Consider the following 16,605-nt stretch of genomic DNA (forward strand, 5'->3'; position numbering starts at 1 on the left):
CCCTAAGAGTTTCATAAGAACTCTGGGCAGTGCTTACACCCAAATGTATCACCATATAAAGCCATAGTGTAGTGTGGAAGGGCCACCTCTCAGGTGTCCAAGTTCAGAGGGAACTCAAGGTGCTAAGGCAAGGCTCATAAGAGGGGGGCAGAACTTAGGAACTAAGACAGAGTGCAAGTGCAAAATTCTAAAAGGGGGAAAGGGGAAGGGAAACAGTACACATAAGGATATACGGAATGGGAGCTGCAAGAGGTAAAAACCAGGTTAGTGGGCATAACCCAACAATGGGAGATGCTGGCACACCCATAAGCCTACTGGAACACATTGTTCAGAGGTTAGGATCCCCTAAGGGATCAAGTTCAAACCATAGACAATAACTGGCATATTGCCATGTTTTAAACTATAACTCAAAACACATAAAGGGAGATAGGGAATAAGGATTCATAGCAGAAAGAAGCAAAAGGAAATCAACATGCTAGCTTAAGTATTTAACTCTACAGAAGTAGTAAAGTAGACATAGATGCAGAAAGTTGTAAGTAAACACATTGTGGTGATGCTGAAGTTAAATTAGGACATACCAGTTTCAAAAAAACAAATAGGGAAAAGCAGTAGTCTTGTGAAAGTCAGAATGCAGACAAGAAGGAAGAATTCTATTATGTGAGAGTGAGAATTCAGAAGAGATTGTGAATTGTGAAGTGTGAAGTGTGAAGAAAGGTCGTTCCTTTTATAGTGTAGAAACCAAGTAGAAATAAGGTAAGAAATAATTGAAGAGCTGATTGTCAATCAATTACACAAGACTCCCTTTAATTAAGGAATTCAGATTCAAACGGGTGAAACCAATTAAGGAAAGAAATTAACCAAACACTTTGTGCAAAGTAGGCAATTAGGGGTGAATACATAAAAGTTTTATTTAAAAACATAATTTTGAAATACACGATTTGTATGAATAAGGTAAGGAAATCAATTGACAGCCAGTAAATCAACAGTTAGGGATTTTGTATGAATGAATCGAGTCAAAAAAATAGGAAAGATTTTTAACTTAAGGGAAATCAGCAAACAATGGAAAGGGAATCAATCAGATCATATTCAGAGGGAAGTATGAACTAGTCACAAATTTAAAAGCCACTTTAAAGGGAAGTCTATCATATATAAGGAGCATACGAACATGTTAAGCATGAAAGAAAAGATTGTCATGTCACTATAACATTAGTAGAAAGATCCAGAGTAGAAGGGTTTAGTAAAAAGGTCAGAATCATATGAAAACAAGGAATTGGTCTAAAAGAGTTAGGGGTTTTGAAATAAGACCCCTAGTTCAGGCAAATCGTAAAATCAAACTTTGCGGAACCCCCAAATTCTAGGGTTTCCACCTTGAATAAAGTACAAATAGGAGAAGGCAAGTAGTCGAAATAGGCTCAGAGGTTTCAGAACTGAAACCTCTTGCATGCTTCTTTCATCAACAGAAGCTCATGAGAAAACATGATAGCAAAGTAACATGCAAACACAGTAGAAGGATTCAAAGAACATGATGGAAAATACTGATAAGAACAGTGGAAGAAACATACTTAAGAGGTTTTCTAGAAGAAACTTAAATAGGGCTCAGTAGAAGAAAAAATAGTAAAAACACTTAAGAATATAGTAGAAAAATATAGTAGGTAGAACATAATAGAACATGGTAGAAGAAAATACTAGAACATAGTAGAAGAGCATACGAGAACGGGGTATAGAAAACACAGTAGAAGAACATACGTGGTAGAAGAAAAACATAAGAACACAGTAGAGGCAAATACACACAAAAGAAAAAGTAGAGAAAGTCAGAGAAACACTTAAACATTTTCAGAAAACCCTAGATCGGAAACGAAGCAGTTTTGAAAGTAATTTTTGAAAGAAAAGTTAGGGAAATCATTTGAAACTCAAGGAGAGCACAGATACACAACGGATCTAAGGAAATCGGAGAAAACCTCGAAGGGTTAGGGTTTCAGAAGAACCCTAGAAGTGAGATAGGCTTTGAAAGGTCACCGATCTGAGTCGGAGAGGTCGGAATCAGGCTCAAACCACCATGGTAGGCCGGAGATGACTGTGGAACCTCAAGTTGGCAGAGGTTTGGGTGCAAAACTTCGAGGTCAAGCCTCGAATCTTCAGGTATCAGGTGCGTGGGAGCAAGAGGAGGTAGGTATGAGACTCCCACAGCCTGAGAAGTCATGGATTCCGGTGGGTTTCAAGGTAGAAGTGGTGGTAAGAGGCGATTAGGGTTTGGAAATGTTCGAGAGAGTTTGAGAGTTTAGAGGCGGCTGGTTAGGTGAAATGATTTAGGGTTAAGGGGTATTTGTGGATTAAAAAAGGAAATGAGGGGTTGTGGCCATTGATCATTTTGATCAACGGCCTGAATTTAATGGGGGCCGGGCGAGTTGAACTTAATTGGATCAGGGGCGGGTAGTTTAGGAATTGGGCTGGTCCATTTGAAATTGGGGTTAATTTGGGGGGTTAATTTAGGCTAAAATCAAAATAGTTAGGGCTAGTATTTAAATAGCCACTTTTTCCTTTTTATTTTATAAAAATAGTAAAATAATTTTTGAAAATAAATTAAAGGTACTAAATTAATTAATAATATACAAATATTAAATTAAAAATACTGGGATCAATTTTGTAATTATAATCGCAAATAAATCTTAAAATAGGCTAAAATTGTAATTATGTGCAATTTAATTTTAAAAATACTCAATAAATTTGTAAAAAATATGAAAAAATTACCTTAGCTATATGTTGGTATAAGTATGAGAATACAATAAAGGAGTTACGAAAAAATGATAATTTGGGAAATAATTATTGGTTCTTTCTGATAAAATAAGGCGATAAATTGATTTAAAAATCTTTTAAAAATTGGAAAAATAATGAAACACTTGGACATCCTTATATATGCATATATATGATATTTTGAAAGTATTTTGCATATGAAAAATATATAGGGAAAAATTGGGTATCAACAACTGCCCCTCTTTACCCGGGAAGGATGAAAGAGTTGTCGGGTAAAGATATGATGGCCAATTTGGACCGAACGAAATGGTTTGAAAAGGTTGACCGTGCCCTGGTTCCTGAGCTTCCTACATATCCCTGGTCTTATAGGAATCAGGTCATATGTAGTTTAGGATCCATCGGCGGAATATGCCGATGGAGGTTTTCCAAGAATGGACGCAATGTTTAGGTTGGGTTGGATAGTTAAGGCCTAATAGGGCTGCGGGAACTGGAGCGGGATCGCTCCTGCTGAGACGGACGTTGCTCGCCGGTTTACCTGCAAATAAATAATGTATTGTGAGGAAATTTAAACATGATGCAAGTTCCTATCGGACCATAAATGTTCTCTTCGGACGGTTAGGATGACGTCCTCAGACCATGACGTCCTGGGCCATGAAGCGTATGATAAGGGATTCGCAGGACATGAAATGATGCTCTCAGGCTATGAGAATGATACCTCCGAACTATGACACTTTTGAATAATGATATGCAAAAGATAAAAGGGGTCCTCAGGCCATGGGATGGCGTTCTCGGGCGATGAAAATGGTGCCTCCGAACAATGACGCCTTCGGATGATTTGGCAATCTTTCAGCCTATGAGATGCAGTAGGTGGCGATCTTTCAGCCAGTGCAAATATAAATAAGGTGGCGATCTTTCAGCCAATGCAAATGTAAATAAGGTGGCGATCTTTTAGCCACGCACGATGTAAATAAAGTGGCGATCTTTCAGCCATGTAAGATGTAAATGAAGTGGCGATCTCTCAGCCATGCAAGATGTAAATGAAGTGGCGATCTTTCAGCCGATGCAAGACATAAATAAAGGTGGCGATATTTCAGCCATGTAGATAGAGGTAGAGCTTAACCTCAGAAGGCAGAATAGTAGCCTTATGCAATGCAGAGAATGCAGACGGAGACAGAGCTTAGTCTCGGAAGGTAGAATGGTAGACTTATGCAATGCAGAGAATGCAAATGGAGGTAGATCTTAACCTCGGACGTACCACCAGACTGTAAAGCCTTATTGGTAGCTTGCAAAGCTTCAAAGTTTGTAACCATACCACTTTTGATGCCTTCTTCAATCCTTTCACCCAGAAAATTTGTGGCTCTCAATCATCATCAGCCTCTCATAATACTGTGGGTCCTGAGCCTGGACGAAAAACTTATTCATTTGTTCTTCTTCTAAAGCAGGTCTGACCTTAGCAGCTTCTGATCTCCAGCGAGTGGCATACTCGCGGAATGTTTCCGTGGGCTTCTTCTTTAAGTTCTGAATGTAGAACACATCTGGTGCATTTTCTGTGTTGAACCTAAACCTGTCCATAAAGTCGGACGCCATACTCACCCAGTTCGACCATTTCTTCGGGTCTTGGCTAATGTACCAAGACAGAGCATCTCCCTTCAGACTCCTCATGAAAAGTTTCATGTGGATCCTTTCGTCTTTCCCTACTCCGACCAGCTTGTCACAGTATGTTCTCAAGTGGACTCTCGGATCCCCTGTACCATCAAACATCTCAAACTTAGGAGGTTTGTACCCCTCGGGCAGTTCGACATCCGGTTGTATACAAAGATCTTCGTAGTTTAGCCCTTCAATCCCCTTGCTTCCTTCGACACCCTGAATTCAACTAGTCAATTTCTTGAGTCCGCAGCCAGGTTCCTGATGAGTGAGTCTTTATCATCAGACTCGGGTATGCTTGAGACAGGTTGGGTGGAGTGTGGCATGGTTTCCACATATATGGGGGTGTTATGGTGGGCGTGGAAATGGTCATTTGTGGAATTCAGAGGTTCTAGGATGAGCAGTGGAGTATTGTTGGAAGTGTGGCAAGTATTACAGTGGTGGTGAGGAGTGGGATGGTTTTGTGGCTTTGGGATATTTTGTGGAGGCGTGGGGTTCTGAGCGTTTGGAAAATTAATATCTGGAGTGGTGAGGGAAAATGACAAGTTTGCCAGATTCCGAACCTGATCAAGTTCCTACTGAAATTTCAACAGTTTCTGCTCGAGTTGGGACGCACTTTCTTTGGAGACCTGAGCACCATGAGTGACCTCTACCCATTCACTTGAGTTTTCCTTTCTGGTGTTGTTCAAATCTTCCATCTTTCCTTTGTTCCTGCTTCTGATAGGACTAGGATGAGGAGTGGGTGGAGGGCTCTTTGATCTTGTGGAATATGATGACGATGCCAGAGTGCACGAACTAATCTTTGGGGAGGGGAGTAAATAAACAAAAAGTAAAAACAAAAGGGTAACAAGTCAGTGAGGAATATAAGAAAGTGTTGCGATATTTAAACACATAGTGCAAGAATGTAAATCGTGTCCTAATTTGGGAGCCTCGTTGTGCCCGAGGTAAGCCTAGCGACAAATTGATTTGGAGAACTTAGAATGCTAAATGCCTCATTTTATTGATAAAAGTAGATGAATCCCAAAATGACACTAAATAACAAGGAATAAAATGTCACTAGTGGCCATTGGCCTTATTACATTTCATAAAGCAAAAGAAAACTTCTATTTATTTGGTCCTAGAAGGACATTCCCCAGACTCGGCATCTTTGGCCCCATCGAACAGCTTCACCAGCTCGTGAAGTCCCAGCAGCAGGTAGGCTCTGGCCAGGTGTCCACCCTCATTTCCTTCAACATTCTAGCAGTCCTCGATCCTCTTGAGAAACTTCCTTTCCAGCTCTACTAAACCTCGTTCCAGGTATCCTAGTCGTTTGTTGGAACTGACAGCCATGTCTTTCCACTCTTCAATCAGTTTTTGGTGGGCTTCTTGAATCTCGCAGTGCTCGCTTTCACATTCCCGAATCCTCTTGCGCAGTTGGTTGTATTTGACCTGTGCTTCAGCCCTTTCATCGATGATTCTGTGACCTCGAACAAACCCGAGTTGGCCCAGACCATTGTGATTATCCTCCAACCAGCCTGAATAGTATGGGGTGCAACCAACATAGTATCTGTCTGGTTCGATAGTATCTCTTCTCATGATGATCTTGCAATGCCACATATGCTGAGCTTGGCACTTATAAGGACTGTCATCAGCTTGAAAGTCAGCCCGGAAGTGACTCATCTTGTCGACCCTTGATATAACCTGCTTCCTACCAGCCTGTCTCATAACTCGAAGAGGGACATAAGGATAGGTTCCTCTCAAACCGATCAGTATCAAAAATGGTGCGTCCCTGGATCGGGCGATGAACTCTTTAGTAGGGAACCACTCGAACATCCATTGTATTTGATCCTCAGTTAGATTTTCAAACAGCTCAACCCATCCCTTGGCATCTTCTGGCTGAGCAAACATGTTGGGCATGTAGTTCATTCGCCTTGGTTGATAGAAGGCTATATGATCGTCCCAGTCTCTACGCTGAATCTCTTGTCGATATTTACCCCTTTGAAGATGCTCCATGAGCCAGAGCTGAAGTAGCAAGTTGCAGCCCTCGAAGTGTGGGGCTGTTTGTTGACACTTTTCCAAGGCTTGGTATATCTCTGCGATGATCATGGGCACTATGCTAAATGGTTGTCCACCAATTCCCTCCATCAAAGTTTTGGTGACCATGGCTAGCCTGGTGTGAATCCTTGCTTTCTTCATTGGAAACACTATCATCCCCAAAAAGCAGAACATGAAGACAAAGACCCTTCAGTGAATATGCCCCAACGATGTAAGGGCGAACTCATCCGGATATGTACGGTAAGATTTGCTGTGACCGTACCTCTCGTACAAATAATCAAAGGGAATGTAGGACTCCTTCAAACATGTCAAGTCTGGATTCTTCTTTAGGCCCATCATTTTGAGAAAACCTCTACCCTTGCAATTTTTCGGCATTAACAAACCCGGGGTCTCCCATGGTATACCAGCCAATCCTCTTATTTCCTCTAGCAGGGGTGTCATTTCAATCTCTCCGAAGCGAAACACAGACCTATCACAATCCTAGAACAGAGTAGCAGCTTCTATGATTTTGTTGTTTGGCTAGACCTCCATGAGGGAAGGTAGATTTCCTAGGTATTTCTGGACAAGAGTCTGATCACTGGAATGAAGATCCTCCCACCAGCTTAGCAACCTTGGGTGGATTTTTGTGACCATGCCGAATCTGGGGACTTCGTGCCTCATGTTTCTGCAAGACAAAAGGGTTAGGCCCTTACCCCCACCAGACTCGACTATTAAATACTAATAATTGGCATAAAAGCATTTAGTTCTCCAAATAAATGCACATAACGTGGTAGTGCCCATTTGGGTTTTTGGGAAACCCAGTGGACTTTGGACAAGGCTATCTTAAAGAGTCCTTATGCGGACAACATAACTGACTCGGCTAAGTTGACCATGATGCATGCACAGTTTAAACAGAGTAAAGTTTCTATGGGGTTTTAGACTGGTATCCTTGAGCGGACAACTCAAGAGGGAAAGACACGGAACCGTCGACTACACCGTTGATCGACTGGTTTTACCGCAAACATGCCTTTACTGGATTTAAAGGGTGATAATATCGGAAGAGCACAACCACTCATTATAAGCGTTGCTATAGTATTTGTTTGGCACGAGTGGAATATGATGTTGAATGCTTATGCAATAATTAAAACAAGTTGTCACATATTTGCACATTCATAAAGTAATAATTACAATAATTTAAAACAGTAATAAAGGAGTGCAGTAAAGGAAAGCAGTGAAAGAAACAAGGGAAAGAAACAAGAGACAAGTTAGTTTTTGTAGTAGAGAGGGAATTAAATGCTTAAGGGTATTAAACAAATAAGGCACATAAAAAATGTAAAGTCACAGTAATAGCTTGAAATGGTAGAAGCCTAAAAGATATCCCCAGCAGAGTCACCATGCTGTCGCGCCCCCTTTTTCTCGCGAAATCGGGTTTGTGACATTTGGGAGACAACTCGTTCCCTATCGGGAATTGGGTTTGAGTTGAAGAGTCGCCACCTAATGATTTGAGTGCATTAGGACACTAAGGAGGGTTTGATTTGAACAACCAAAGATTGGGTAAGGGCTCGAAATTATCTCAAGAGGAAGGTGTTAGGCACCCCTCAAGATCCACTAATGTGGTTCCCGACCAAGCTATTATTGTGACTTTAAGTACGAACTACACATAGGCAAATAAAGCTTCAAATAAGAGGGGATTTTTCACGTAATAAATAAAAGTAAGAAAAAGGAACTAAAGAGTTGATTTTCTTAAAAGAAATGGTTTAAAAAGATTTAAAAGAAACAAAGGGAAGGGGGGTCCTAGCTTTATTAATAATATGGATCACCCCACACAACACCCGGTAATCACTCCTCAATGAGGGGCTACACGAGATGCTATCGCGTAGTTATCATATCCATATCTACCCTTTTCCACCCTGTTGAGGTATTAAAGCGCGAAATGGTCTCGTTTACTTATTGCATGTTATTACCCACCCCAATCCTATCAGTCCTGGAGGCATTTGGGGACTACTAATCCTAAAGGGGAGGGATGTTGGGCTTATTTATAATTTCAAAAGGTAAAATTACTACGGCGACAAACAAAACATATATGGCAAGTATGGGGAAGAATATAAACAAATGAAAAGGCTCAAACAGACCTCATTTAAACAGAGAAAAACAAGTAGTTAGCATGACTTGCACATACTATTTAGGGTCTGATTTAACTTAAAGGATTAAGGCAGTTTGTTTTATTACATAGTTCAGATAAGAAGCCCGAGTCAGGCCTGCCTGCTGGTTGTAGCATATAAAATCTGATTCAGTTTATAAACTTTCACCCTATGGCTTGCCTAAGTGTTAGATGAAGACCCCTATAGGCATGATATCTACTGATTCCGGAAATAATAAAACAAACATGAAGACATACTGATTTGAGAAAATCGTCTGTTATTAAAGAAAGGCAAGTTTTAGCAAAAGAGCAGGCGTCATTGCTACTGGTTTTAGACCTATAAGCGAGTGACACGATTCAGATTCGATTAAGGCTCCTATAGGCATGCTTTCTATGTATTGTCGATTTTGGACACTCTTATAAACGTAGTAAAAATGCAGAACCTTATAGGCATGACATCTAGATGCTGAATTTCGTTTAAAGCCTATGAACATGACATCTAACTACAGTTGATTATTTAAGACCTACGAACATGTTTGCCTGATGATGAATGCATATGCAAGATTCAGAAAGAACCTATAGGCAGAATATCTATATGATGTGCAGAAATTCAGAAATTCTTATAAGCAGGATATCTATATGCTATGCAGAAGTTTAGAAATAAACTATAGGCATGGTACCTACATGAGAATGCAAGATTCCTATAGACATGTTATCTATGCATGAGAATACAAAAATTCTTATAGACATGTTATCTAGACGCGAATGCAAGATTCCTATAGACATGGTATCTATATGAGAATGCAGAAATTCATAAACTCCTATAGGCAAGTTCTCTACCCCTTTTGCATACATGGTTATTCCCCCCTTTTTTACTAGCCATCCCCAATAGTTTATTGCAAAGTTATTACAGTCCAAATAAAATAAAGAAAATACATCAGAAATTAAAAATTACAACAAAGGAGAGCCTGATTCAGACTTCCTGTCTGAAGTATGAAGTAAACCAACTCCAAAGATCATGTTTCAAAGCCTTTCTCCCATTTGAGTGTGTCAGAGTTCCCTAAGAGTTTCATAAAAACTCCGGGAAGTGCTTACACCCAAATGTATCACCATATTAAGTCATAGTGCAGTGTGGAAGGGTCAGCCCTCAGGTGTCCAAGTTCAAAGGGAACTCAAGGTCCCAAGGCAAGGCTCACAAGAGGGGGGCAGAACTTAGGAACTAAGAGAGAGTGCAAGTGCAGAATTCTAAAAGGGGGAAAGGGGAAGGGAAACAGTACACATAAGGATATAGGGAATGGGGAGTTGCAAGAGGTAAAAAGCAGGTTAGTGGGCATAACCCAACAATGGGATATGCTGGCACACCCATAAGCCTACTGGAACACATTGTTTAGAGGTTAGGATCCCCTAAGGGATCAAATTCAAACCATAGACAATAACTTGCATATTTCCATGTTTTAAAATATAACTCAAAACACATAAAGGGAGATAGGGAATAAGGATTCATAGCAGAAACAAGCAAAAGGAAATCAACATGCTAGTTTAAGTATTTAACTCTGCAGAAGTAGTAAAGTAGACATAGATGCAGAAAGCTATAAGTAAACACATTGTGGTGATGCTGAAGTTAAATTAGGATATACCAGTTTCAAAGAAACAAATAGGGAAAAGCAGTAGTCTTGTGAAAGTCAGAATGCAGACAAGAAGGAAGAATTCTATTATGTGAGAGTGAGAATTCAGAAGAGATTGTGAATTGTGAAGTGTGAAGTGTGAAGAAAGGTCGTGCCTTTTATAGTATAGAAACCAAGTAGAAATAAGGTAAGAAAATAATTGAAGAGCTGATTGTCAATCAATTACACAAAACTCCCTTTAATTAAGGAATTCAGATTCAAACGGGTGAAACCTATTAAGGAAAGAAATAAACCAAACACTTTGTGCAAAGTAGGCAATTAGGGGTGAATGCATAAAAGTTTTATTCAAAAACAGAATTTTGAAATACACGGTTTGTATGAATAAGATAAGGAAATCAATTGATAGCCAGTAAATCAACAGTCAGGGATTTTGTATGAATGAACCGAGTCAAAAAGATAGGAAAGGTTTTTAACTTAAGGGAAATCAGCAAACAATGGAAAGGGAATCAATCAGATCATATTCAGAGGGAAGTATGAACTAGTCACAAATTTAAAAGCCACTTTAAAGGGAAATCTATCATATATAAGGAGCATACGAACATGTTAAGCATGAAAGAAAAGATTGTCATGTCACTGTAACATTAGTAGAAAGATCCAGAGTAGAAGGGTTTAGTAAAAAGGTCAGAATCATAAGAAAACAAGGAATTGGTCTAAAAGAGTTGGGGGTTTTGAAATAAGACCCCTAGTTCAGGCCAATCGTAAAATCAAACTTGGCGGAACCCCCAAATTCTAGGGTTTCCACCTTTAATAAAGTACAAAGATGAGAAGGCAAGTAGTCGAAATAGGCTCAGAGGTTTCAGAACTGAAACCTCTTGCATGTTTCTTTCATCAACAGAAACTCATGAGAAAACATGATAGCAAAGTAACATGCAAACACAGTAGAAGGATTCAAATAACATAATGGAAAATACTGATAAGAACAATGGAAGAAGCATGCTTAAGAGGTTTTCTAGAAGAAACTTAAACAGGGCTCAGTAGAAGAAAAAATAGTAAAAACACTTAAGAATACAGTAGAAATATATAGTAGGTAGAACATAATAGAACAAGGTAGAAGAAAATACTAGAACATAGTAGAAGAGCATACGAGAACATAGTATAGAAAACACAGTAGAAGAACATACAAGAACGGGGTATAGAAAACACAGTAGAAGAACATACGAGGTAGAAGAAAAATATAAGAACACAGTAGAGGCAAATACACACAAAAGAAAAAGGAGAGAAAGTCAGAGAAACACTTAAACATTTTCAGAAAACCCTAGATCGGAAACGAAGCGGTTTTGAAAGTAATTTTTGAAAGAAAAGTTAGGAAAATTGATATTAGGCTAGATATATGTCATTTGACAATGGTTTTTGCCCCCAACTTGATTATGTTTCAATGCTCTAATATAATTAAATGATGAAAAATGAGCTCTAAATTGTGTTGCAGGAATGAAGAGCTTGTATGAGGCCTTAAAGCTGTGATTGGAGCTACATTAAAGCAAGAAAGACCCCTAGGAGATGAATGAGCGAGAAGACGAAAATAAAAGAACCAAACAAATGAGACCTGGACTAGCGCGCCCACATGCGCGATTGCGCTAGTCCAGATTCCGGAACAGAATCGTCAGGGGTAATTTTGGAAGTCTGGGGGGGCAAATTCACTTAACCTATAGAAGGTCAAGCTCGCCCAAAAATAGAGGTGTGCAGCTTTTATTAGCTAAGAACAAGAATAGGAAAGGAAGGAGCCAAGAGGAGTTTTCTACATCAAGTTCTTCTCCTCTTCCTTTTGTTTTTATGATTTGTAATGAAGTTATTTATTATTATGTTTATCATTGTTATGAGTAGATAACGCTTTTAATCTAAGGTTTTGGTTGAACCCGTTGTGGATGAACTTATTGTGATATTAATATAGTTTTGAGTTAGTTGTTAATCTCTATTTGTTCAACTATGTTTTGATATTTGGTTAGTTGAAAGGATCCTCAATTAGCCATGCCTATTTATTATGTAGCTACTTGAGAAAGAATGCATATTTAGGTAATTAATTGAATAACATCACTCCCGGAGTATAGGCGAAGTCATAACCGAGGGTTTAGAGGTTGGAGTAGAGATAATGATACCTCGGGTGCAATCTAAGTGAATTGTAATGCGAATCTGGCTAGCGTAGCTTGAGAGAGTGCGTCTAGTAAATTATTATAATTACTTGAGAGAGAGTTATGATAGTTGGAGAGTTCATGATTGATAGAGATAACTAATTCATAGCTATAAGAAATATACGACTAAGGAAATCTACAACAGGGGAAGCCATTACCTTAGGCATTTATTCCAATTGTCTACATTTGCCTATTAATTAACCTTTGTTTTATTGATTCGAATATCTGTCGTAGTAATTATAACACCACTTGTATTCACAAAGTTTGAGGAGGTTGACTACTAAGAATTTAGTACTTCAAAGACTTCTCTTGATACGTTAATTCCCTGTGGGATTTGACTCGGGGCATAATACCCCAGATTATATTTGCAACGCCCGCGTAGTCTTTTAATAGGCTTAGTTGAGCGTGATCAAATTTTGTAATTATAACACCACTTGTAATCACAAAGTTTGAGGAGGTTGACTAATAAAAATTTAGTACTTCAAATATTTCTCTTGATACGTTAATTCCTTATGGGATTTGACTCGGGGCATAATACCCCAGATTATATTTGCAACGCCCACTTAGTCTTTTAATAGGCTTAGTTGAGCGTGATCAAATTTTGGCGCCGTTGCCGGGGAGTTAACGGTATTATCAATTGTGATTGAAAGAAGTACAAAAAAAAATCTTAGTGTAGTTAGTTTTCTCTACACCCAATTTTTACATTGAAATTTTTAACGTTTGTTGACTTGGTTGCACAGGTGCATGCCTAGAAACTCATTGAGAACTGGTGAAGTATTTGAAGCATTTTCAGATCCCGAGAAAGTTTTCAAGGCCTTGAACCGGGCCAACCGGAGAAACAGACAACAACAAACAACTGATCCAATCGAAACAGCAATGGGAGATCACGAAGAACACCCAGCTTTACCAATAGCACCAAAGACACCTCTTGTGCCCGAGGCGGTTCTCTATGATTGGGCATAACCCACAACTGAAAATTTGGCCACCTCAATTTTAGTCTCGCAGATACAAGCTGAATCATTCCATATCACGAATAACATGTTGCATTTGTTGCAAAACAAGGGGCTATTTTCGGGGTCACAAGTCGAAGATCCTCAACAGCACTTGAAAAATTTTCTGTTAATCTGCAAGACCCAAAGACAGCCCAATATAACTCCAGAAGCAATCAAGTTGTTGTTGTTCCCATTCTTAGTGACCGGAGCTACCCAAACCTGGTTAAACTCACTCCCCATAAATTCCATAACAACTTGGGAGGAGTTAGTCAGGCAATTCGTGAACAAGTTCCACCCCCCAACAAAATTGCGCAACAGATTGATGACATTTTGAGTTTTAAACAGAGGCCAATGGAAACACTGCATGAAACATGGGAGCGTTTTAAAGGGATTATGGTCATATGTCCGCACCATGGAATTCCAGATTTGATGTTGGGACAGCAGTTCTACATAGGATTGTCAAACAGCGTGAAGAACATTGTTGATGCTTCAGCGGGTGGAGCATTCTTGAGTAAAACATGGAGAGAAGGTCAAGGTCTGCTTGACAAGATGGCGTAGAATTCAGAATGGATAACCAGAAATGCACCTATCACTCCAGTGGTGCACTCAGTGCCTTCAGATCCATCCAATTCAATGGCTGAAAATATGGCCACTTTATTGACACAAATGAGCATACTCACCAAAAGGGTGGAAGAGTCAGGGCAAAAACAGTAGGTACATATTGTAGATACTACTAATGGGGGCTTGTGCACATCTTGCATTAGTCAGCCAATTGGTAATCAGTGGCCTGCAGGACACGATGATCAGCACTACCCTGAAGATATGAACTATGTGTCTAATTATGGAGGCCATAGACAGGGTGGTCAGAATTAGAGTCAGCAAAATCAACAATACAGGCCAGCCCAATCACAGTTCAACAGTGGAAACATGGGAGGTATGAAACCCCTCAACAATATAGCACCTTATCCAAGGCCACAGGGATACAGTAATCAGAATCAAAAGTAGGGGTATCACCCTTCTCAGCAGCAGTACAGTGGAAGGCAGGAAGATGGGTTTGCTAGACTTGGAGCAATGATGGAATAGGTCATTGGGTCTAATGCAAAGATTAGTGAGAGAGTAGATGCACATGACTCGGCGATCAAGAATATTGAAATGCAAATGGGCCAAATTTCGATGTCTCTAAACAATCACCCTCATAGAACACTACTCGCAGATACCCAGGTAAATCCAAAAGATCAAGTCCCGAACCAGTTGATGGCGGTGAGCTTACGTAATGGCAGAGATTTGGATGTAGATCAAGAAAAGGCTCGAGAAGTCAGGGAAGTTGAGACACTTATATCAGTGCCCATAGAGTTGGGTAAATTAACGAAACTAACAGAAGTGACAGCCTAGCTTGCCCAGGAAGAAGGTAGCATTCAAATTGAGACTGAGAAAGAAGCTGAAATAGCACAAGAACCAGTGGTTGATGTAGCGGCTGATAAAGATCGATCCCAAATGATTGGGAAGAAGAGACCCCCTGCACCCTTCCCTTAGAGGCTTGCTAAGTACCAAAAAGAGGAGCAATACAAGAAGTTCTTGGAAATGCTAAAACAAATCCAGGTAAACATTCCCTTAATTGATGCTTTGAAAGAGATGCCTGGGTATGCAAAAATGATGAAGGACTTAATGTCCCAAAAATTTGATTTCCAAGACTTAGCCACAGTTACTCTCACCCAGACCTGTAGTGCAGTGGTGACTAGACCAATTGCGGAAAAGTTATCTGACCCAGGGAGCTTTACAATCCCATGCACTATTGGTGATTTTGCCTTTGCTAAAGCACTGTGTGATCTAGGGGCCAACATTAATCTTATGTACTTGGCAATTTATAAAAGGGTGGGTATTGGAAGAGCTAGACCCACGTCTATGTTGTTGTAGCTGGCTGAAAGGACGGTAAAACGACCCTCTGGTATTCTGGATGATGTGTTGATTCAGGTAGGGAAATTTATGTTCCCTGCAGATTTTGTAATCTTAGATTGTAAAGTAGATGAAGAGATTCCCATAATTTTGGGAAGAACATTCCTGGCCACGGGGAGAGCTTTAATCGATTGTGAAACTAGGGAGTTAAAGATGAGGTTGAACGATGAAGAAATAACATTCAACGTGCAGAAATCTATGAGGCGACCAAGTGAATTCGCCAATTGCTCTTTTATAGATGCCGTGGAGGTAATTGTAAAGACCGATGATGAACTGTTGACTATTAAAGACCCCCTTGCTGCGTGTCTGATGAACTTTGATGAGGTAAAGGGAGAAGAACTGGCTGGATGGGTAATGGCATTAGAAGGTAGAGGGTTCTGGGATAGAACACTTGAATTTGAGCCCTTGTACTTGAAGAATAGAGAAGCTCCTCCAGCCAAGCCATCAATCGAAGAACCACCAAAGTTGGAGTTAAAGCCATTGCCAGCCCATCTCAGGTATGAGTTTCTTGGACCTAACTCCACATTACCTGTTATTATTTCATCTAGTTTGCTAGATGTGCAGACTCAACAACTCTTGTAGGTACTTAAAGAGTGCAAGACTGATATTGGGTGGACCATGGCAGACATAAAGGGAATCAGCCCCACATACTGTATGCATAAAATTCTGCTGGAAAAAGGACACAAACCTTCCAGAGAACACCAAAGAAGGCTGAACCCCAATATGAAGGAAGTAGTGAAGAAAGAGGTGATCAAGTGGTTAGATGCGGGAATTATTTTCCCAATTTCTGACAGTAGCTGGGTTAGCCCAGTTCAATGTGTACCAAAAAAAGGTGGTATGATGGTAGTTAAGAATGATAACAACGAATTGATTCCTACAAGAACCGTCATAGGATGGAGAATTTGTATGGATTATAGGAAGCTGAACTTGGCTACGCGGAAAGACCATTTCCCACTTCCTTTCATTGATCAGATGTTGGATAGATTGGCAGGAAGGTCACACTTTTGTTTTCTTGACGGATACTCGGGGTACAACCAGATTTCTATTGCCCCAGAGGATAGGGAAAAGACTTCATTCACTTGCCCTTACGGAGTGTTTGCCTTTAGGAGAATGCCATTTGGCCTTTATAACGCACCTGCAACATTCCAACGGTGCATGATGGCTATTTTTACAGACATAGTGGAGGACACTATGGAGGTCTTCATGGACGATTTCTCAGTGGTGGGAAATTCGTTTGATGAATGCCTAGCAAATTTAACCCGTGTTCTAAAAAGGTGCATCGAGACGAATCTGGTGCTAAA

General features: G+C 40.0%; 1 protein-coding gene and 1 non-coding gene across 2 annotated transcripts; one reads left to right on the plus strand and one right to left on the minus strand.

The window, feature by feature from the left end:
• Positions 1–13,664: 13,664 nt before the first annotated feature.
• LOC138876607 (small nucleolar RNA R71) lies at positions 13,665–13,770 on the minus strand. Its single transcript, XR_011401952.1, has one exon. It is a non-coding gene; the product is annotated as a small nucleolar RNA R71 (small nucleolar RNA).
• Positions 13,771–14,192: 422 nt separating this feature from the next.
• Positions 14,193–15,886, plus strand: LOC138874949 (uncharacterized). Its single transcript, XM_070153749.1, has 4 exons — positions 14,193–14,285; positions 14,435–14,572; positions 14,951–15,223; positions 15,323–15,886. Exons 1-4 carry the CDS (start codon positions 14,193–14,195, stop codon positions 15,884–15,886), a joined length of 1,068 nt encoding a protein of 355 aa, XP_070009850.1.
• Positions 15,887–16,605: the final 719 nt, after the last annotated feature.

The sequence above is a fragment of the Nicotiana sylvestris genome, chromosome 8, assembly GCF_000393655.2.
Source record: "Nicotiana sylvestris chromosome 8, ASM39365v2, whole genome shotgun sequence".
Classification (NCBI taxonomy): Eukaryota; Viridiplantae; Streptophyta; class Magnoliopsida; order Solanales; family Solanaceae; genus Nicotiana; species Nicotiana sylvestris.